This window comes from Sarcophilus harrisii, chromosome 1 (assembly GCF_902635505.1).
Source record: "Sarcophilus harrisii chromosome 1, mSarHar1.11, whole genome shotgun sequence".
Lineage (NCBI taxonomy): Eukaryota > Metazoa > Chordata > Mammalia > Dasyuromorphia > Dasyuridae > Sarcophilus > Sarcophilus harrisii.
The window spans coordinates 327,240,200-327,265,096 of NC_045426.1; the positions used below are offsets into that span (position 1 = coordinate 327,240,200).

Below are 24,897 nucleotides of genomic sequence, written 5' to 3' on the forward strand. Positions count from 1 at the left end.
TAAAGGGCTGAAATTCTGAAAAGGTGAACTTGAATCAAACAACCAAGCACTTAAGGCTAATTATCTATTGGACAATAACTCTATCAGTATGTTTGGAATTTCTCTTCTCACAGTTAATGCTAGCTCAATGATTGGGATTAAGAGAATTGTAAAAAGGGATTGGGGTTGGAATGAGAGAGGAGCCAGAGTCACTTTGGAGGTGGAGGAAGAAAAGAGAAGTTGTGGAATGCTTGTGGCAGTCTTGTCCATCCCCTTCACTTCTCCCCCAAAGACCAAGGACTTTTGCTTATCCTGATTCCGGGCTGATTCTGAGGCCTCCAGGGGGCTAACCTGGACCTCACGTCTAATTACAAATATAATTCTTTCATTATTGCTTTCTTTTTATTTAAATTTTTTTTTACTTTATTCTTTCCCCCCATTTATTGCCCTTAGTTCCCCACAAGAATGCTACAATAAGCAGATATATTTAAACACATACAGACATAAACATATACACATGTGCACACCCACATATACATATACATTCACACCTACCCACAAACCCACATATATATCCATATATAAAAAGAGAGCTAACAACTTAGCTGCAGGTATACATACCTACATATACTCATACATTTACCCATATGAAAGTACGCATCTAAAAATATTAATATAGTTGGCATTTAATGTAGATTTCTCTCTTGATTAAAATCTTTAAGTTTGACTTTATTTAAGATAAATGATTACTAGCCCTTCCTTTTTTCCCCTAATAAATTGTAGATCCTGGTTGTAGTGTTTCTTTTTATCTCTTTTTATTCCTGCTAACTTTTCTGCTCCTTTGCTGTTACTTAACTTATTGCTACCTATGGATCCCCCACCTTGTCTTTTCTCCCAACTCTTTCCTTCCCTCTTTGTCTCTTGCCCATTAATCTACCCATAACTAGTCTATCATTTATGGTTATGGGGCTTCTCTAAGACCGCTTGGTATCCCAAACACCTTAATAATTCCTGAGCCACATCTGTGCCTCAACACATTTCTATAATTACTGTATTTAAATGAATCTAATTATATTATACTTGCCAAGTTTCTGCATTATACAATGGCATATTTATTCTACTCCTGAAATATGCATTCCTAAACAAGTAGTAAATATTAAGTCAATCACGTAAAACTTCTTTCCCTGAAAAATACAGTTGTATAACAATTGAAATCCATGATTTAAACCCTTTAAAATGTTTGTATTCAACAGATAATCCAAAGTAGTACAATAAACAGGATAATTTATTTTATAAATAGGTATATAAATAGTATTATAAATAGAATAGTAAAAATTCTCTCATTCTTTCTTTTAATAACTTCTGAAAACTAGTATTATATCAGCTTTTATTCTTAAATGATGGTTTCCATATTTTTCCATAAATCTGAACTTGTTTTCTAATCCTAACATTTAACTTTTCTATATCAATTTCTGACTTTAGCAATTAAGGGCAGGTACCAATCACCAGATAAGATTATTTTTAGGAGCTTGCATAATTGTGTTAAAGTTAAAACCAATCTGCTTATCTTCTGTAAAAATAAAGTACCTTGGGGCAGCTAGGTGGCGCAGTGGAGAGAGCACCAGTCCTGAAGTCAGGAGGACCTGAGTTCAAATGTGGTTTCAGATACTTAACACTTTCTAGCAGTGTGACCCTAGGCAAGTCACTTAACCCCAATTGCCTCAACAACAACAAAAAAGATAAAGTACCTCCATGCTGAGATTCTGAAGAGAGATCCCACATGACAAGGGGTTATTTCGATTTGTGGCCTTAAAAAAAAAAACACAACACTAAGTTAAGGCAAAGGAAAATTTTAATTTCAAAAAAATATTCAATATGTTCACATTTTAAATACTCTATATTTTACTGCTTTATAATACCTACTGTGTAAATATATATATATAGATATAGATATAGATATATAGATATATATATATGACACTATTGCAATATAATTAGGGCTTCATAGTTTTCAAAGTACTTTCAAATTCACTATCCCACTTATTTTTGAGAAGAGAAGATATTATCCCCATTTATAAGTGAAGTTAGAAGATTTGCCCAAAGTCAAAAGATTAACCAAGTGGCAAAATCAGTACTCAAGCACAGATCTTTTGATTCAGGCCAATTCTTCCAAAAGATGAATGACATTCTTTAAGAATATTTAAAATTTCTTGCACCTGCTAAATTTATAACTATAATGACAATAAAAGCATTTTATAATAATCAGAATATAAAATGATAAACAAAGCCCTCCATTATCATAAATTACAAATGACTGCTATAATTATTCAATATAAAGATAAACCTTAAAAATACTTACATCATCTTCATATCGGACATGGATGTTGGAAATTTTTAACTGAAGATTTTTTATTATCTGCCCAATTAGCTTTTCTGTAAAAGTATCCTGTTTCTCTTTTTGTGGATTTTCTATAAAATACAAACCAAAAAAAAACCTTCAGTTTGAGAATGAAATGCAGTTTTAAAAATACTGATTAAGCCAACACAAACAAAAGGTTTATATCAAGGTCATTAAAACATACATATCATATATAGATATTATTCAAATATTAAAATCACTAAGAATAACTACATAACTATTAGCATAGCATTTTTTAAAAATTTAAGTTGAATGACATTGTTTGAATATTTTCTGATACTTATCCTGTATGTATGACTAATATAATGCTATATGTTTGTCTATCACATAACAAAATACACTCAAAATTCAAAAGTATCTCTATGTAGCTAAGAAATTAATAGCTATGTAAATGCAATGTTTAGCTACATTAATTTTTATAATAGGATTAATAAATTTACCACATAGTCCATCACCTCCATTTCACATGAGTACATAACTGACTTTATAATGATAACTCTTCCTAACTCCCAGTCCAGAGACTTTTTCACTATGCTATGCTGCCTACTTTATCATAGATGATAAAATTTTAGACTTGGGAGGGACTCTGGAGATCATTAAGTATAAAACTCCTTCATTCCCTGCCACCATATTACAGATGAAGATAATAAGATACAAAAATAATCTAATTTTTTTTTAAACTTTCTCCATCAATTGAAATAGCAAACTGAAGCAAAAAGCAGGCATCAGAAAAAGTTTGAGATCAACTAAGGGTTCCATATGGGTGTTCTATATCTAGAAAACAAAAGACCCTAGCCTAGTGAAATATTAAGTGACTGGGAAATGGAGAAATTTTACAGCTCAGGAATCTAAATGCCTACTATTAAAAGCCTACAGTTAAGAATGAATCTCAGACTGATCCAACCATTCTGGAGAGCAATTTGGAACTATTTTCAAAGGGCTATCAAACGGTCCATACTCTGTGATCCAGAAGTATCTCTACTGGGCTTAAAGAGTAATATTATAAAGGAAGGAAAAAAGCCCATATGTACAAAAATGTTTGTGGCAGCCATTTTTGTAGTGGCAAGAAACTGGAAACTGAGTGGATGCCCATCAACTGGAGAATGGCTGAATAAACTGTAGTATATGAATGTTATGGAATATTATTGTTCTGCAAGAAACGACCAGCAGGATGATTTCAGAGAGACCTGGAAAGACCTACATGAATTGATGCTGAGTGAAATGAGCAGAATCAGGAGATCATCATACACGGCAACAACAAGACTATATGAAGATCAATTCTGATGGATGTGGCTCTCTTCAACAACGTGGTGATTCAAGTCAGTTCCATTAGACATATGATGGAGAGAGCATCTACATCTAGACTATGCTATGGACTGTGGAGAGGACTATGGGGACTGAATGTGGATCAAAGTATAGTATTTTCACCTTTGTTCTTGTTGTTCATTTCCTTATTTTTTCTCTCTTACTTTTTTTTCCCTTTTGATCTGATTTTTCTCGAACAGTATGACAAATGTAGAAATGTTTAAAAGAATTGTACATGTTTCACCTACATTGGATTAATTTTTTTTAAGTAGAAAGAAGTTACTTTTATAAGAGCTCAAAGAAAACAGTAATCATAAAGGGTTAAAATGTTTGAGGAAAACTTTGAGAAGGTAAAATTTGTCTAAGACTATGTAGGAAAAACAATACTTAACTAAGCTTGAGAGGGCATTCCAAAATAGGACAAATGTTAGTTATAAAAAAGCTGACACACAAAATTGGGGAATGTTGACTAGTAAACAAAATTCATTTGCAGAAGAAAATTTACAGGAAAGTAGAGAGAACTAGGATTGGAATGATGGGTAACGGTAAGCCTGTAGAGAGACTTTGAATAGCAGTTTAAGGATTTTGGCTTTAACCTGTCCCTAATAAGAAGCCACTGCAGGTCTTTAAGAAACAGGGATGGAAATATGAAAATCTGTTTTAGGGATATGAATCATCAATATATAGGAGGTGGAGAAAGGACACTGGCAGTAATAGAATGACCTCTTATAACATGTAGACACGCAAGTAGGCATGAAGCAGTAACAGCCTTAACTGTGGTGGCAACAGTAACAATGGAAAGACCAAGGCACACATTACGAACATTTGATGACTGCCTAGATTTGGAGATGCTGAGACAATTAAAGATGCTTTCAAAATTTTTTGTCTGGCTGAGCTATGGTGTCATTCTCTGAGAGGAAAGTAAATAAATAGCTCTACACTGAAAGTTATAATCTTGTGTCATGGACCCTTTGGCAATTTTATTTATTTATTTTTATTCACAGACCCCCAGTCAAGAATAGTAAAATGAGTTCTGTTTTAGACACCAAATTTCAAGTGAGAGTCAATGAAGAAATATAATGAGAAGTTAGAAATGGAGAACAAAAAAAAAAAAAAAAAAGACAAAAAATAAAAAATAAAACAAAGATTTAGGAATCATCTTTGTACAGACAACTTTTACCCCAAGGTTTTGTAGTAGTTATGTACTTAAACTAGGAAAAAAAAAAATCCCGTAATAAAAACATCCCAGGAATATAACTAAAGACTACCTGGTACAAATACCATAAAATATCCCACATACTGGTCCCACCCTATAGTGCCTTACCATTGTGAGCAGGACCCATTTAATCAGTGGTCACTGGATGAAGAAATTCCTCATCCAATGAGAAATAATAATAAATTCCTCATATATAATATAATAATGGCACAAAGGTGCTATATAGCAATGATGGAGGTTTCCATCTACTCAGACATCTGCTGCAATTTTCATTCATGTAAAAGCTGGATACCTAATCAAGTCTTGACTGGCTGGCAATTTCATCTCTCAAAAAAGTATAAACACAATTTAAATGGTGAACACAATCCTAACTAAAAAGAGAATCACATTAAATAAGTAGAAGTGAGAGGAACTTTCTCCCAAATTTTCTATGTCATCTTCAGTCATCAATCAGTCAATAAACATTTACTAAGCACCTATCAGGCTCCATTCAGGCAGAGACAAGATGGCCCTTGCCCTCAAGGAGCTTACAATCTATTCCTTAAAAGTTTATGCTATCCAAAAAAAAAAAAAAAAAAAAAAATGCAATATATAGTCATAGAAATACAACAAACTGCAAAGAATTAGACTTTATTATAAGAAATATCAGATATGATATTTTAGTCTTAAAATCTAAAAAAGAAAGATCTTCAAAAGAATGAGAGGTTCTCAAAAACAAAACGGATAAAATGTTCCAATGTCCTCAATGAAGTAGAAAAGTAGGAGGAATTTGAAAAGATAAAAGTGGATATAAAAATTGGATCTCTGATGAACTCAGATTTTTTAAATGATATGTAAATAACGGCTGAATAAGGACCATCTAACAAGGAAAAATGCAAAACATTGGCAGGATCCTGTAAAAATGAATAGTGTCAGGAATTAAAATATAAAGTAAAGTACCACAAAAAGAGCTATTTCAGTTATGTTCAAAACAAGAGGAGCAAGGCAAAAAAAAAAAAAAAAAAAAAAAGATTGAACATACCTGACTCCTATTTCAAAGAAAATGCACTTTACATCAAAAGGGTAGAATGAATATGACTAAGAAATATTTGAAGCATAGATTACTTAAAGAAGAACACTGAGAAACTATAGAGTATATACAGAAGTCATCAGAATGGGAAAAGGACTTAAGAACATTCTAAATAAAAGAACTAGAGATATTAACCTGAAAAAACAAAAGAAGGTGAGGAAAACAGCCATCTCCAAATATCCAAGGAACTATTATGTCAAAGATTTGTTCTGATTAGCCACTTTAGGCAGAATCAGAATCAAGGGTGTTGCAGAAGTTGCAGAAAATATCTGAACTTCATAAAAACAAATTATTTGATTACAGATACTCCAAAACTAAGAATAAATAACTGCCTTCTATTTTTCCTATTTAAATAGATATTTGCAGCTTTTCTTACCTTTATTTGCCATTTTCTGTTTTGCATCTTCTATTCTCTTTAGTTCATTCTGCTTTGCATCTAAGAGATATTTCTCTTCTTTTTCTGCATCATACTTCAAAGCTAGATGAAATAAAAAGATTAAAATACAATACATCTTTTGGTATTTAATCTTAAAACCTCTTTATTACTGGTTTAAAAAAATAACAATAAAAGTTAGTGAGTTTTTTTTTAAAAACTTATGTAATAATTTTTAAAATACAAAGCCACATATAGCACATCCCAAAAGATTAAGTATAAATATAAAATATAACAACATTTTTCATCCATTCAAAACAGTCCACTTAAATTATACATTTTTCTTCCTTAAACTGAAACTTACTGGTTGAAGGCACTACAAGTAAGTAAATTCCATCCAATTCTGCCTCAACTGGCTGAGTGTAAAGATTTGTCCATGGAATCTGGAGATCAAGTTTACCTACACAGACAACAAAACAGCATGACCGTTTAAATCAATCATAAATGACTGGGATTTTTACATTTAATTGTAGTCTTAATTCACTATAGGTAATATTTTTAGTATAACAGTTAACATAATTCATTCCAACCCCAAACATATTATTCTCCTTCCCTGGTGATCACATTTCCATTCCACTTTTCTTATGTTAAATTTGGAAAGGAATTTTGATTATTTTAAATATGACTTTGTTTAGGTATTAATCAATCATTTAGTATATTCTCTACCCCCCTCCAGAATTCTATATATATATTGTATATGTACACAAATATATGTACACATACATATGTATGTATGTGTATGTGGGTATATATATATATATATATATATAATTAGAGAGAGATGCAGACATAGATATATATGGATCTCTGTAATACCATTTTGTGCAAACCTCTTCCAATGATGCACAAGTCAAAAATGCCTGACAAAATGTTTAAAACTCTAAAAATATTAGGCATGCATGGAAAAGGCCCTTCTTTAATATAATCACAAGTCTGTATCTAAAATTAAGAACTATCATTCTCTGCAATATCAATCAATCAAATATTTATTAATTACCTACTATTTCTCAGTAAGTATACTAAGCTCTAGGGATGTAAGTACAAAGAATGAAACAATCCCAACTCTGAATGAGCTTACATTTTATTGGGAAAGAGAAGGATATATAAATATAAACATTTATATACATGTGTGTATGTACATATACACACATAAATGTGTGGCATAAATATAAAGTAAATAAACACAAATATACATGAAATAATAAAGCATAACGCAATTTTGGAGGAAGAGAACTAGCAATTGAGGGGATCAAGATGAGTTATATCTTAAATGAAGAGAGGCAGAAAGAAGAATTCCAGCCATGGGGGACGGCCTGTACAAAGAGACAAAAGATGAAGTGTCCTGTGTAAGGTACAGAAATAAATAACCCTAGTAGCTCAAACACAGAATAGAGAATACTGTTTAATGAGGATAGACCTCATAGGTTGGGGCCAATTTGTGTAGAGCTTTAAAAACTAAAAAGAGATCCCATTTCATTTTATACTCAACAGAAAGCCACTGGAATTGGTTAAGGGAGAGGGGGAAGGAGGGTGTTGTAAGATAATTACTTTGTTGACATTAAGTAAGACAAGACTAGAATAGATGTGGGTCAAGAGATCAATTAGGAGACTGTTAAAATAATATAGGCAAGAAGTAATGATGGCCTGAACTAAGGGAACAGTTCTATGAGTGAAGAAAAATGAGAAATTTTCTACTACAAATTACATCTCCCATATCAATCCACTCTTACTCTCTACAGAGGCTATTCCAAATCTGTCATTCTTCCCCAAATATTCCATGATTCTCCCTAACCCGAATCTCTTATCTAAGATCCATGCTTATTTTACAGGAGGGAAAAAAAAAACAAAAAAAAAAAAAAAACCCTGAACCATTCTGTCATGAGCTCCTTCTCTTTTCTTTATCTCCTATCATTCATATGCCTTCTGACACCATCTCTTCTGTCACTCCTGTTTCACATGATAAAGATGTCCTTATTCCTTACCAAAGACTCTCTTTATCAACACAAACACTCTTTTTCCATTCATTCTATATCCTCCAACAGACTGGCCCCACTGTCATAGCCATGCCTTTTCTTCTTTTTAATCTTTCCCTCTCTACTGATTCCTTCCCCACTATCTATAAGCATGCCCACATAGACCATGGCTCCCCCATACTCAAAAAACTCTCACTTGATTCATTGATCCTTGCTATCCATCATGCAAGATCTCTTCTGATTTTTGTGGCTTAACTCCTGTAAGAAGCATATTTATAATAGATTCCTCCACTTCCTCTTCTCTTACTCTTTTTATTCCTGAAAATTCTGTCTTTCTAACTTCATTACTCAACCAAAACTACTCTCCCCAAAGTTACCAGTGAACTCCTAAGGATCCAGTGACCTTTTTTTCCTTGACTTCTTAAAGCCTCTGACAATGACTCATCTTCATCGAACTCTCACCTCTCTAGGTTTCGGAGAGGCTGCTCTCTCCAGGTTCTCTTTCTATTCATCAAATCACTCCTCATTCTCCTTTGCTGGATGATGCTCATCTAATAGATCACTGCCTCAAAATCAGGCACTCTATCCTGGGATCTCTTCTTTTCTAGCAGTAATGGCACAATGGATAGAGAGCACAAGGGTCTGGAGTCATGAAGACCCAAGTTCAAATTCTGTCTCTGATACTTAATAACTAGGCAGGCAAGTATTAGGCTCAGTTTTGTAAACTGTAAGATGAGGATAATAATAGCACTTACCTCACAAACTGTTGTGCCCATCAAAGGAGATATATTTTTAAGTACTTAGCAGAGTGCATGGCATCCAATATATACTAGACAAATTTCTTGTTTCTTCCCTTCCCTTTTGTTGCTCTCCTGAACATTCTTAAATCTATCTAACCTGCTCTTTGCTGACCTTCAGTCAGTCTTTCAAGCATCTCAACCTAGATATCCATTTGATATCTTAAATTTAGCTTATCCAAAATTGAACTTATCTTTCCCTGTAAACCTTCTCCTATTTCCAAACTTCCCTAATACTGTCAAGGGCACCACTGTCTTCCTAGTCACCCAGCCTCTCATACTCAACTCCTCACTTTTTCCTCAATCCCTATCCAACAATTTGTTCTCAAGGCCTGCCAATTTCATCTTCCCAACCCTCTCCAATACACCCTTCTCTTCTCTGTTATTGCCACAAGTCTTCTTCCTCCAGTCCATCTTCAATTCTGTCCCAAGTAACTTCCTTAAAGCATAAGCCCAACCATGTCACCCTTCCTACTCAGTCAACTCCAGTAGCTTCCTCATATCTCCAAGATCACATAAAAAAATCTTCTGACTCTCAAAGTCCTTTAGGCCCTAAAACCACCCAAGTCCCCTGCACCTTTCCAGTATCTTTATATTTTATTCCTCAACATATAATCTTCAGTCCATTTATATTTGTTGTTTCAAATCCTGATGAGCCTACTGACCATAACAGACACAGATTTTCTTGATCTAGTTACTAGCCTAGTTTGTTATTTCTTTTTCCGATTAAGGAAAACAGAGGTTAATTATAACCCAAGTATATAAAGCCATATTTGAACTGAGATCTTCCTGACTCCAAACTCAGTGATCTATCCATCTAGCAAGGTTAAGTGACTTGGCAAAGATCACAAATCTAATGTCTGAGGTCAAATTTGAATTCAGGTCTTTCTGTTACCAGTCATTACAAAATCAACAATATAAACACTAGCAAAGAGGAGAAAAATTATCCCTATTTCAGATGGCATGACAAAATGGCTTAGAATGACTCAGAGACTCTTCAAATCAACTCACCAAAATGATTAATAGCTTCAGTTAAGCAGCAGAAAACAAAATTTTTTTAAACTAACATTACTATTTTTTGCTTACAAAAATCAGAAACATCAAATAATTTGTCTGTTTCATGTTTGTTATTCTTCCTTACAAATGGGTTGAATCTGAAGTTACAGGATTTACTTTTATTGTTATCCTGTCATTCCTTTTTAAAAAATTTTTCTCTTTCTTAGTTCAGCTAATCCTTCCAGTCTCCTCTATCAATCACTTTTCTGTTTTCATATTGTTTTGTGCTTTCAAACAAGTGTTTTCCTTTTACCACCTTATTTCTTATGTCTTCTAGGATGCTCTATATTCCCAGGAATGCTATTTTTCCACAAATATAATGGAGTATAGTGTAAAGTCTTTTCCATCCTTTGGGGATAAGGAGTGACAAGTCTATTCTTTGTCTTTTTGCTCCTATCATATCCTCTTCTTTCTTAACCTATAAATCCCTTTTCTACCTTAAGCTCTACCTTCACAGATACCCAACTGCTTCCTCTCTCCTGAAGGGAGTTAGTAGCAAAAACTGTGACTCTATCTTATTGAAGATGATCTTAAGAACATTGACTCCTACCTAGTAGAGCTAGATCCTTGTCCTATCTATCCATTCTCTTGGCTCTAGGGGTGATATTCATGTAATAGTGCCCTTTCTTGACCTGCACATATGACATTAAATGTTACATTTCTTTTTCTTTTTTTTGCTGAGGCAATTGGGGGTAAGTGACTTGCCTAAGGTCATACAGCTAGGAAGTGTTAAGTGTCTGAAACCAGATTTGAACTTGGGTCCTCCTGACTTCAGGACTGCTGCTCTAACCACTGCACCACCTAGCTACCCCAAATGTTTCACTTCTTAGTCTTCACTATCTGAAAATATTTTATTTTCTGCTACTTGGTAGCAGAATTAAATGTCCTGTCCACCTCTATATTCTTTTGAAGAAATGATTAAAATTTTTCCCTTTTACTGAATTTCCAGTACTTCCTCTAATGTTTCAATATAACATGTGTGATTTTGAGGTACCAAAAGATCCTTTGCATTTCTAATATCATATTCCAATTTTTCCTTTGATTTTTTATACAAAATAATTCCATTCTATATTGTTCCTACTTGGAATTCCATAGGTTTTCCATTGCTAACCTCAAGATTTGTTCTTTGATGCAGCAGTCCTGAAATCTGGTTATAAGTATCTTTCATTCTTAATATTTAAGGGTAGTTTTGCTGTAGAAGATTTTGGAATATGTTTTTTTTTTTTTTTTTAAATTTTTCATTATGTTCTTTTGGAAGACTTCTGACTTCACTGGTAACATTCCATTTTCCATCAATGATCTGCTTAGTTTTGTCGCCAAGGACCATCATACTTCATCCAAGAAAAACTGGTCATTTGAAATCTTAACACTATTCTAGTTTTTGATACTCAATACTTTTAAAACTCCCTCAGTTGCCCCTGACTAGAAGGTGAAACACTTATTTGTAGTTATTCAATCTCTTCATGATCCCATGGACCATATCATGTCAAAACCATGGAGTTTTCTTGGCAAAGAAACAGTGGTTTTCCATTTCCTTGTTCAGTGGAGCACTAAACTATTTTCCAAATCTTCCATTAGGGTTTAGATCTGAACTTTCCAGGTATTTCTCCATTTTCCTTTATCAGCTCTGCTTGGTTTTGACTCCAGAGAATGACACCTTGTCATACATAACCCCTCACTCTTCCAGTTTTTCAGCTTCTCTTTGTGTTGTCTTCTACCTTTATAAGTCCCTTGAGAGCTGGGTCTGTCTTTGATTTTCTTATATGTATCTTCAGTACTTATCACAGTGTCTGGCACTCAATACAGTTTTTATTCAAGTAAGTTTGCTGGCTTTCTCCAAGTCCCAATTAAAATCCCATTTTTTTTTACAGAAAGCCCGTCTAATTAGTACCTTCTTAATTCTAGTACCCTCTCTCTGTTGATTATTCCCTATTAATCTTTCCCATTAGATTATGAGCTCCTCAAAAGCAAGCCTGACTTCCTAACTTAGAACAGTGCCTGAATTTGGAACTATGCTCAAAAAGTTATCAAACTGTGCATACCCTTTGATCCTGCAGTGTTACTACTGGCTTATATCCCAAAGAGATCATAAAGAAGGGAAAGGGACCTGTATGTGCACGAATGTTTGTGGCAGCCCTCTTTGTAGTGGCTAGAAACTGGAAACTGAGTGGATGCCCATCAGTTGGAGAATGGCTGAATAAATTGTGGTATATGAATGTTAAGGAATATTATTGTTCTGTAAAAAATGACCAACAGGATGATTTCAGAAAGGTCTGGAGAGATTTACATGAACTGGTGCTGAGTGAAACGAGCAGGGCCAAGAGATCATTATATTTATATTTTAATATATTTAACATCTACTGGTCATCCTGCCATCTAGGGGAGGAGTGGGGGGGGTAAGAGGTGAAAAATTGGAATAAGAGGTTTGGCAATTGTTAATGCTGTAAAGTTACTCATACATATAACCTGTAAATAAAAGGCTATTAAATAAAAATTAAAAAATTAAAAAAAAAACCCAAATTCTAAAGTAGATCAAGCCTTATAGGCCTCAGTTTCGGCTTCTCCGGAGTCACATGATTTTAGATAAGGCCTGGACTACGTGGCCGAAGAAGCTGTATATCACCTTGTCTACTACATTCCACTGACCAAGTAGGGGAACAGTAGAGTTATGTGGCCAATCACAACATATAGAGGGTGGGATTTTGGAGGTTCTTTGTCTGAAATGTATAAAAGCTGTAAGCATTTTCAAGGCTCTGGCCCTATCTTGCTGTGAAATTTTGCTCGCAGACCAGGATGGGGTCCGCTTCTCAAGATTCTAATAAATAATTCTGCTTTCTAAAAAAAAAAAAAAAAAAAAAGAGAGAGAGAGAGAGAGAGATCATTATATACTTCAACAACAATACTATATGATGACCAATTCTGATGGACTTGGCCATCCTCAGCAATGAGATCAACCAAATCATTTCCAATGGAGCAGTAATGAACTGAACCAGCTACACCCAGAGAAAGAACTCTGGGAGATGACTAAGAACCATTACATTGAATTCCCAATCCCTATATTTATGCCCACCTGCATTTTTGATTTCCTTCACAGGCTAATTGTACAATATTTCAGAGTCCGATTCTTTTTGTACAGCAAAATAACGATTTGGTCATGTATACTTATTGTGTATCTAATTTATATTTTAATATATTTAACATCTACTGGTCATCCTGCCATCTGGGGGAGGGGGTGGGGGGAAAGAGAGGAAAAATTGGAACAAGAGGTTTGGCAATTGTCAATGCTGTAAAGTTACCCATACATATAACCTGTAAATCAAAGGCTATTAAAAAAAAAAAAAGAAAGAAAAGAACAGTGCCTGGCACAGAGCAGGTACTTAATAAAAGCTTACAATGAATATTTATTTCTTTCAAACATTTCAAAGTTCTATATTCTTGTTTAGTAACAGTTTCATGTGTTCTACTCTTAAAAAAATAATGTGCATCCATGTTTTCTTCTGCTTTTGCATTTTTGTGTTTCAATTCTAACCCTTTCAATATACAGATGGAAAAAAAAACTGAGAACCATAGAGATAAAATAAATTATGCAATGTCACACAAGTAGTAAGTACAGGTTCTGATCTTCTGACCCTAAACCAGTATTTTTTCCTTTGAACCATGTTCTAACTACAAGAATAAATATAAATACTCTGTGCTTCCTTAGATTTGTTAATTTCCTTGAAAGCTACAATTTGTCATCCTTTGATGTTGTTGTTGTAGAAGTTTTTAGACCTTTTTTTGTTTGTTTCCTTATTTTTTCAGAATTTGTTTTGCTGTTCACTTTCCTAAGTCAAAACACCATAGTTAGCAGCAAGGTAACCTAACAGATGGGAACTAGCATATATATATATATATATATATATATATATATATATCTCAGTCAAATCAAAATCACACACATACCCTTGACTCTTACTTCCTCACAGATCCTGATGTAGAGAGCCCAACACTCAACCTGAATAGTCTTGGGCATTATATTCTTCCCACCTATATGAACGTTGCCATCAGTAAAAGGAGAAATCACTCTGGAGGAGCCTACAACCACCACCAAATGCTAACCAGCTACCAACCAATATACATAAGCCAAAGAACCACAGAAGTGGTAGCCCCACTCAAAACTATTAGTCCTAATTCCAGCTTATCCCTCACAAGCATCATTCCAGGAAGCAACGCAAGTAGAAATTCAGGCTGGCAACTGTTTCTATGGATTTTACTTACTACTACCAAATAGTTCAAATTCAGAAACTGATATGATTTTATCAATGGAAATAACATTAAAAATAATGTATTACCATTTCTAAATCTTTTGCTTTTAGCCTCTAAGAGTATGCAGAATATTTCCAAGTAAGAGAATTGAGCTTATCATTTGGCTTACAGTTGAAATATTCTACATGGTATTGTCTCCTCCATAAAATATGAGTTCCTTAAGAGAAGGGGATATTTTTATTTATCTATGTGTATACCCAGCACCTAACATGATGCCTTACACAGTCTAAATACTTAAATGTCCTTTCATTCATTCATTCTGCAGGATACTCTGAATCAGTTTTCTTTGCTATGAAGTACTTGTCCACTGAAATGACTTTTTTCTTCAAATAGTTACTTATTTCTCCCCTAGTAAACAATTGCCCATCTCAATCAACCTGCTGATTTCTCTATGATCTTTGATGAAAATGGCACCTATTACCTATCCTTTCCTCCCGCAAAGTGCCCAACATTGTAGCATCTCTCCCTCTGCTTTTTTATTTTAGATTCTGAGGTTTGGAAGAATTCTTTTACCTTCATAGGATAAGACTATCCAGTTGAGACACTATTGCAAGAAGACTCTAAGAATTCTTTCTAGTTTGGAAGCCAGTTTCCTATTCATTATACTATGATATCCCTGTGATGAGGTCCTGTGTTACTAGGTAAGGTTAGCAAGGAAAGCCTGAAGTACTGTTAAAATTACTCTCTGAGGCAAGCAGGGAAGAGCACTGATGGGGATCAGTTCAAACAGTCCAATCCTGTATGGAAGTCGTGGTAGCCCCACGTTGCTTGTGTCTAGTCAGAAATCCAAATTATGTCAAACTTCCAAGATTAAATTTCCCCTGTAAATCTGTTCTTAGCTCATGCCACTTTTGCTGAATCTCTCTTGGCTTAAGCCTATCATGTAACATTGCCTCGGAGTGTCTCTCTTCACCCTTCCCCCATGCCTCATAATATCTTTCTCCTCCTTATAACTAACTCCATGCTCTCCCAACTCTATTTCACATTTACGTAACATTCTTGGTGTCTATTGTATTTCTTCATTTTGTCTGTAACCTCTTCTCAAAAATAAACCTACCTTTTTTATCAAACAGAATAGCTATTGTGAATTCTTCACATGACTGAATCCCAACCTTTGGTGCCTGAATATCAATCTCATCGTTTAATGCAATTCCCCAAACATATCACTTTGTATCAAAATGCATTGTTGTATTTTCTCAAAACTGGTTAAATTTATCAACTGAAATTAACTTACCTATACGTCCAGCTTTGACTTTAAATGGTAGATCCAATTCACTCTAGGAAGAAAAGAAAAATTCATTTCACCAATATAATAGATTGAAGTATGTGTGTGTGTGTGTGTGTGTGTGTGTGTGTGTGTGTAATCTTCCTACCTCCAAACCTACAACTGATCAGCACAGAAGCTTTGACCTGCTCCTTGATTAACCTGAGTCAGTTTTCCTCATTAGGCAGCCTGGTAATCTCCATTCCTAGAAGTTCACCAAATTGGTGCCAGTTACTAAAGACAAGTGTTACCAAGTTTTACTAGGTTGTGTTGTTACTATTAATATTACATTTTTTAAAGTTTAAAATTTATCACTTGGGAGAAAATTCTGTCTATACCAATATATTCATTTAAATTTATCCTTATATAAAAAGTATCCAAAAATGGGAGGTTAATTTATTAGTGTCTATTATGTATTTGTTTTGTGGAAGACAAAATGAAGTTAAATGTCAAATTCACCATCTGTCAATATAATTTAGCAATATTTAGACGACTCAAGTTTAGCAAAAATGAAAAAATTAGATCTAAAATTAAACAAGGATAAACCTGGCATTACCGTACTTGAGTGAAGTAGAATTTTCCATAGTATTTGCTTTTAAGGTAAAGTTGATTTGAAGGCTCATCAGTTAATTTATTAAGAAATTATTTGCCATATTCATGCTCAAGTACAAAGTAAAACACTTTTAAATCAAATTCTATCTTGTTAACACCAGAGAAACTGAGGTGAGTAGAGATTTTAATTTTTAATGTGGAGTTTAAGCTAGCTGACAAAATGGGAATATGCTTCCAAAGCATTTGGTACAGAGAAACTGAGGCACAGAGTTTATATATAGTTTGCAAGTAGAATACAGAAGCTGAGAATGCAATGAGCTTTTACAGCAGTTGTTATTTTTATTTCAAAGAAAGGGGCATTAACTTAGCATTAACAACCTGAGAGCTTGTGACTTAGGCCCTGTCAGAGGAGGGAAGAAAGCTGGGTAACATAACCTGGTGTCTTTGTCCTTGACAATAATTTTATTCCCAGGATAGTTTTTGGACAGGAATGAAGTCAGAGAGGCAAGCACTTGGAGACTGTTTTCCTTTTCTATCCTTCATTGTGTTGCAATGGTATGTGAAGGGGAGTCAGAGCCTCAAGGTTTAAAGTTTTCTTTTTAAATTCAATTTTCCCAAGTCGAATTGCACAAATGGAAAAGGGGCTGGGGGCATATGGCCTGGTATCCAGGGCCTAACATAAACAATCTATTTAAACAATTCCTAATTAATATACTTTAGCCTAGACAAGGCTAAAGTTTGGTTTTTAATAATATGCAAATAAAAACATTTGTTAAGAGTATTTAGAGAGTAAACATGAGTATAAGGAACATTAAACAGTGTAAGAAAATAAACTAGCATACCCCAAAATGCCAACAATTACTAATCTTACCTGGTCATTAAAGAGAGAATCTTTACCTCATAAGACAAAGTATCCCAAGAGTTGTAGTACACTTTTAAGATGCTTAAAGCTGCTCTAAAACTTTTTCCACATCCTACATTTGTAATTTAAAATTATTGCTTTATGTGGTGAAACAAGTTAGAAATTTTTAAAAACCAGATTTAAAGTAGCTTGATAGCATAGACCTCCCTTGCCCCTACTTTGTCTGAATAATGTTTTGTTTTGTTTTGTTTTACTATATAAGCAATCCCGTTGAGATGGCTTTTTGATGCTAAATTTAACAATGGCATATTAGGGTTTAGAAGAGAAACCCAGAGAACCTCACAGGTCTAGGACTTGTCAAGTCAAAGGATAATACAAAAATCATCTTTCCTTCCCTAACAGGAAGAAATTGCTAAAGAAATTAAAGAAAATCCAGCTTTTTATTCTTTGGAGCACCACTTGAATATTGCTGAGAAGTCTGTTAGATTTAGTGTTGTTAGATTTCTACCAGATGTTGTAAGTTTCAAGGTAATGTAAGATAACAAGCACTAATAATCAAGTAGCTTTCAAAAGAATCATTTTTCAAAATATTTTAAAGTGGTAGCCTAACCACAAAGTCCTGATAAAGGAGGCTAGGCTAGAAACTGACTTAAACTAGCCAGGGTTAATGACCTAGAGAAGGCTTTTCTTCATTGCACCTGCTTAATAGACTCATTGAATATTACCTGGCACACCCTGAGGGCAGAGATAGTCACCATTTTTGAACATGGGAGGGGAAACATGTCTAGGAACAATATATAAGGGAGTGGATAAGGAAGGGCTCAGACCAACCAGAACTCTGAAGGTAGGAAGAGGATTAACCTCAAGAGTATAAAAGCTTGTTTTCCCTTCTGTATCAGTGTGTAAACTCATAAGGAGTTTTTATATCTAGTTCTGCCTAAGCGTATTAAAGGTTTAATTATTTCACTCATCCTGAGGTTGTTCATTCACTGCATGTTTGGAGGATTCAAAATTTTATTCATAACAATTATATGGGTAGTAATGACACAAAAGATGTAGTCCACTTTCACATTTATCTTCTATTCATTTTACTTGTATTAGCTCACACAATGAATCTATTCCCAGTTTTTCAAAATCCAATGGGAAAAAAACTAGACTTCCTTGTGATAGTGTAATTGTTTGAGTCTATCCAGGAATATTTATTCCCCAAATCCCTACAATTCAATTATAACAGCAGAATGACAGGAAAGTCTCTGTGAACTGAGCAATCACAGCATTTAGAATTGGAAGACACCTTAGAGGCCACCTACAAACAAGAGCCTTTTTCTATAGTATTTCTGACAGATTCCTACTTCTGAAGGCAATCCATAAGAATTATAATCTTAACATGACATCCTATAAAGATGGACAACATTTTAAGTAAAGTTGATATAATGGAGATAAATATCAAATTGATTATAAGTTTAAATTTAAATTTGCCAAAAATATATTGGTTATTTGTACAACAAAAGGATTTAACAAATGGATCTCCCTAAAGGTTCTTTTACAAAGCCTCCTCTTCTTTCATTCAATTTAAGTATAATAGCTGTGGAATAAAATACAAAGTACTAAGATCATAGATTTAGAATTAGAAGAGACCTTAAAGGCCACTTGGTCCAAAAAGCCTTCATTTTAAAAGATAATGAAATGGAGGCCCAGAGAGTTTAAATAACGTGTCCATGATCACACAAGTACCAAGTAGTAAGGTGTGATTTGAATACTGATCCTCTAATTCCAAGTCCAATTGCCTTTTTATTATACATACCTTGCTGAAACCCCAAAAATTAAATGGGCAAAAAGTAAAGTTCATATTTTATTTTCTAAATATATAAGACGTGAGTTGCTTTTTTCAGGATTATCCACACAAAAATTCAACTCTTCAAAAGGCTTACTCCTTGCTCCCTTTCAGATTTGTTTCTCATTTTTCTTGGCCTTGTGATTTCATAAGTATTAGGAATAAATTTCTAAAATCAAGTTGATTGTTTTATAAGTAGGTAAGAAAAATTTCTATGGAAATAAGTATTTAAGAATTGCACATTTAACATATATTGGCTTACTTGCCATTTAGGGGACTGGGTGGAGGGGAAGAAGAGGGAGGGGAAAAAATTGGAACACAAGGTTTTGCAAGGGTGAATGTTGAAAATTATCTATGCATATATTTTAAAAATGAAAAGCTTTAACAAAAAAACCAAAAACTTCACCAAAAGAACTGATAAAGGCTATTTATATCAGAATACTTTTCTAATTCTGAAGGTTTTTTTAAACCAAGTTATATTTTCAACCCATAAGAATTTAATAGTAAAGTGTCAATAAAATACATGCTTATAAGTAAATTCATTAATACTTTCTTAATGCTGTATATTCAAAACTTACCAATGCATTTTCTTTAATTTCTAGATTCTTAAGGGCCACAGCTCCTAAAAGCATATTTTTAAAAAGTAATTAAAAATATTTACATTTACTAAAAATTAACTTTAAAATATATATTTCATTACTAAATTTTCCACTATGGTCAAATCTTGATTTTTTTTTTTTTAAAGATTCATGATTTCACCAGTATGCACTTCTACTACTGACACAAATGGAAACCTCTCCAAACAATATTTTTAAAATTTCTATTCTGTACTGCTAGACTCTGGAGCAAATACAAAGTTAACATAAAACCAGTATTTTTGACTTCAATGTCTATTAGAATTATGTTATATAAGTGAATTTAAGAATTGCAGGGTGTTACAGTTAACTAATATTTCAAAAAAGAGTTGCAGGGACTGCTGATGTTTCATTTGTAAAAGAGAAAACATGAGAGCGGTCAAGTGTGTCAAGAGCTATGGGAAGTGTATATTGGTTCTGCTTGGCCCAAGACGACTGAACTAAAAGTAAAAGTAATGGACGGTTGTTGACATTCAGATTTCTGCTCATGTTAGAGCTATTCAAAAGGGAAATGGACTATTCTGATTGGTAGTGGGTTAGTTTTCCAGCAAGTGGTGGTTGACTATTAATCACTGCTGAAAGGCTTCTTATACAGACTGAATTAGATAGCATCTGAGGTCTCTCGAAATTGTGCTACATAAAGTACAACATGAGACATGGTTGACAAGAGGGAGAAAAATCAATAAAAATTTTGCAGAGAATATGAATACAAAATCATTAAAAAAGAAAGAAAGAAAGAAAGAAAGAAAGAAAGAAAGAAAGAAAGAGAATACATTACAAACATAGGAGAAAATATGAGGTAGAAGAAAATTGAGAACATAGAGGACATTTGTGGAGGCAGAAAGATATCTAGCTTAAGTGGATCAGAGTGCAAGGAGGCAATTATTATAAGATAAAAGCTGGAAAAGTAAGATAAAGGGGGCTAAGCCAAGTAGTAGCAGGAAGCTATGTGGCCAAATTCCTACACTCCTACTAGGACACTGTGATAACAACTAGTACCAGGTCACAGATACACGAAGGGATGATGGGGGGAACCTGTACACAGGGATGGCATTACTGAATGCTTCAACCTATATACAGACTTGATCAGTTCCTTCTCTGGATATGGATACGATTTTTCATCATAAGTCTTTCAAAGTACATGTATATGACTGTACTACTGCAGAAAACAAAATCACTTATAGCTGGTCATCACAGAATATGGTTATTATTTTGTATACAGTATATTTCACTTTGTTCATGAAGGATTTACTAGGGTGTTTTTTTTTTTTTTTCCCTGAGAGCATCCTGCTCATTATTTTCCAGAGAACAATAACATTTCAGGAGAGAAACTTGCTTCAATTTTTTTTATATATATTTACTGTTGCTAATTGTATTTCCCCCCATTTATTCTCTCTTCACCCTGTCCCTTCTCAAAAGTGTTTTGCTACTGACCATTCCCTTCCCCAGTATGAGAAGAGCTTTCAGGTTAAAGAAAATACTGCAAACAGCCAGAAAGAATGAATTCAATCAAATACTAAGAAGCCACAGTCACACACTATTTAAGCAGCCATTACAATAAAGGAGCAGTAACTTAGAAAATTTTGCCAGAAGGCAAAAGATAAGGGTTTGTAACAATAACTTACCAGCTAAAATGAGTTTAATGCTACAGGGGGTAAAATGGACTTTTAATGAAAATACAGAACCCAAAAACATTCCTAATGAAAAGATCACAGGAATTATGAAGGTAAATATGAATAAGCAAAGATAACTGAACAAGGACAAACTACTTTATAAAAGGATACACAAGGATAAAATGCTTACTTTGCACTTAGGGAGATTATATATTTGTTCCTTCTGAGCTATCATCAGGTGTCATTGAAAGCATCTAACTGAACAAGACAGGATACGTTCTATTCTATCTTGATATTAATAAGAATGTAACCTGTCAAGTCTCAGACTTGTATGACTCCCATCATCTGGTACTTCGTTCTTATATACATGCTGCTGAATAAAAGTAAAGAAAATCATGAAACCATTCTGATTGGGGTGCATTATCAAAAATTTACACTAACTTAATTTAACTAGGCTTCACTTTTACTACATAATCCTTATCAACTATCCTTAAATCAGTTTTACTAACTCATTATCCCACTCTAAAGCAGCTCATCCAAACATTTTCATTCCCCAAATGTTTCAATGGCTTCTCCTCCACCTCCCTCCCATGAGAGCTGAGAACCTTGCCTCATTTTTTACAGGGAGAAGAGCCAATTTACGATGATGCCCATTTTCTCCCCTTATTTTACAGGGGGAAAAAAAACTGATGCATTTTGCCATGAGATCTTTCTCCTTTCTTTTCCATCTCCTATCACTCAGATGCCTTCTGCCACTATCTCCTTATTCATCTGCCTCACGTGGTAAAGACAGCCTTACTCCTTTCCAAGGCCCACCTCTCTGCCTTTACAAGAAATCCCATTTCATCCTGTCTTCTCTGATACACTGCCCTCTTTGTGATCTTCACCCTTTCATTTATTTTCAATCTCTCCCTCTCTTCCTTCCCTAATGCCTATAAACATGTCTTCTCCATCCTCAAAAAACTCTAATTTGATCCATGCTAACAATTCTGCCTTTGTAACTAAACTCCTTGAAAAGATTAAATATACCTCTATTTTCTATGCTTTCACTTCTTAACCCCTCACAATTCAGCAGGTGCTCAGTTCATGTTTGGTTCTAACTGTTGCTTTTTGGCAATAGGTTCCCTCAGGAGACAAAAAAGATCTGGTACTCCCATCTCTTTGAGGACTGTCAGCCTCAAATCAATCACCAAAGTGATTTTCCTAAAAACATGGTCTGACCTTTATCTCTCCCATCCTACCCCCACCCAAACTCAAAAAACTCCAGTAGCTTCCTATTGCCTCTATGATCAATACAAATACAAAATGCTTTATGTGGTATTAGTACCCCTCCTACTTTTCCATTGCTCTAATACCTTACTCCTTACCACATACTCTTCCATTCAGCGATACATTTTTGTTTCAATCAGGTCCGAATCCTGATGACCTTATTTGGGTTTTCTTGGCAAAAATACTGAGTGGTTTGTGGTTTCCCTTCTATAGTTCATTTCATAAATGAAGAATTAAGACAAACAGGGAACCACTAAAAAGTTTTTTTTTTTTTTAAATTATAATAACTTTTTATTGACAGAACCCACGCCAGGGTAATTTTTTTTTACAACATTATCCCTTGCACTCACTTCTGTTCCGATTTTTCCCTCCCACCCTCCACCCCCTCCCCTAGATGGCAAGCAATCCTATATATATTGAATATGTCGTAGTATATCCTAGATACAATATATGTGTACAGAACCAAACAGTTCTCTTGTTGCACAGGGAGAATTGGATTCAGAAGGTAAAAATAACCCAGGAAGAAAAACAAAAATGCAAACAGTTTACATTCATTTCCCAGTGTTTTTTCTTTGGGTGTAGCTGCTTCTGTCCATCATTGATCAATTGAAACTGAATTAGGTCTCTGTCAAAGAAATCCACTTCCATCAGAATACATCTTCATACAGTATCATTGTTGAAGTATATAATGATCTCCTGGTTCTGCTCATTTCACTTAGCATCAGTTCATGTATGTCTCTCCAGGCCTCTCTGTATGCGCACTGCTGGTCATTTCTTACAGAACAATAATATTCCATAACATTCATATACCACAATTTACCCAACCATTCTCCAATTGATGGGCATCCATTCATTTTCCAGTTTCTAGCTACTACAAACAGGGCTGCCACAAACATTTTGGCACATACAGGTCCCTTTCCCTTCTTTAGTATCTCCTTGGGGTATAACCCCAGTAGTAGCACTGCTGGATCAAAGGGTATGCACAGTTTGATAACTTTTGGGGCATAATTCCAGATTGCTCTCCAGAATGGTTGGATTCGTTCACAACTCCACCAACAATGCATCAATGTCCCAGTTTTCCTGCATCCCCTCCAACATTCATCATTATTTTTTCCTGTCATCTTATCCAATCTGACAGGTGTGTAGTGAACTACTAAAAAGTTAAGTGGACTTCCCTGGATTACAAATGTAGTATTTGTCAAAGTAACAGAATCCAGTTCATCCAAATACAGCTCTCCTACTATGCCATAATGAGAAAGACAAGAGATCTCACAAGAAGTGTAATCTAACCATGATGCCTATTTGGCTTACTTTTCTCTGGATGTATTCTAATTTGTCTACTGACAGAATTCCTTTTTAAAATACACCAAAAATTGACTACTACAGAAATAGTCTGACTAACACAAAGTACAACAGAAGAATTAACTCTGGAATAATTAACTCTCTGGTTATCATCCTGTCAACAGAGCACAAAGGATTAATGGCTAAGAGAATTCAGTGAACTCTATTTTCATCTAGTCCACATTTTTTCCAATTTATATATAAGATTACACAGAAAATATAAAATAATACACCTATTTTTATTATTCTGTTAAAATTTCTATTGTTTGATTAAAATAACATTTTTATTTAAGGAGCTTTTTTCAAAGGCTTATTAACATGTGATTTTGCCACACTTCTCTACTATCCCAATAAATATATCTCAATTTATTCAAAAGCATTTACAGAGCACCTAATTATGCCCAGTACATTGTGTTAAATGCTAAGGAACATAGAAAAATAGCAAGACAGGATCCCTACCCTGGTAGAGCTTACACGCAGGTAAATGATACACAAATGTACAATACAGAATAACTTTTGTCCAGAAAAAGAGTAAGAACATAAGAGGGGTAGAAAGTATAATGCAAAATACCCTTTGACACAGCAGTATTACTACTGGGCTTATATCCCAAAGAGATATTAAAGGAAAGAAAGGGACCCACATGTGCAAAAATATTTGTGGCAGCCCTTTTGTAGTACCAAGAAACTGGAAACTGAATGGATGCCCATCAGTTGGAGAATGGCTGAACAAGTTAAGGTATATGAATGCTATAAAATATTATTGTTCTGTAAGAAATGACCAGCAGGATGATCTCAGAGAGGTCTGGAGAGACTTACATGAACTGATGCTAAGTAAAATGAACAGAACTAGGAGATCATTATACACAGTAACAGGATTATAGGATGATCAATTCTGATGGACATGGCTCTTTTCAAAAATGAGATGATTCACACTAGTTCCAATTGTTCAGTAATGAAAAGAGCCATGTACATTCA

At 34.3% G+C, this 24,897-nt stretch overlaps 1 protein-coding gene across 6 annotated transcripts in view; it reads right to left on the reverse strand.

Moving 5' to 3' along the window:
- VPS13A (vacuolar protein sorting 13 homolog A) overlaps positions 1 to 24,897 on the reverse strand; it is a 238,714-nt gene that overhangs the window by 198,577 nt on the left and 15,240 nt on the right. For 5 of the 6 annotated variants that reach the window (XR_004230796.1, XM_031945506.1, XM_031945510.1 and 2 more), the window contains exons 2-7: positions 19,643 to 19,686; positions 15,787 to 15,829; positions 6,726 to 6,821; positions 6,365 to 6,466; positions 2,339 to 2,448; positions 1,728 to 1,787 (exon numbers count right to left, since the gene is read on the reverse strand). Coding sequence is in view for 5 of the 6 variants with exons in the window: in XM_031945506.1 (XP_031801366.1) it covers positions 1,728 to 1,787; positions 2,339 to 2,448; positions 6,365 to 6,466; positions 6,726 to 6,821; positions 15,787 to 15,829; positions 19,643 to 19,686 (455 nt within the window). In the remaining variant the exon portion in view is untranslated. The remainder of the gene's footprint in view (positions 1 to 1,727; positions 1,788 to 2,338; positions 2,449 to 6,364; positions 6,467 to 6,725; positions 6,822 to 15,786; positions 15,830 to 19,642; positions 19,687 to 24,897) is intronic. The other variant, XM_031945511.1, reaches the window with a different exon arrangement.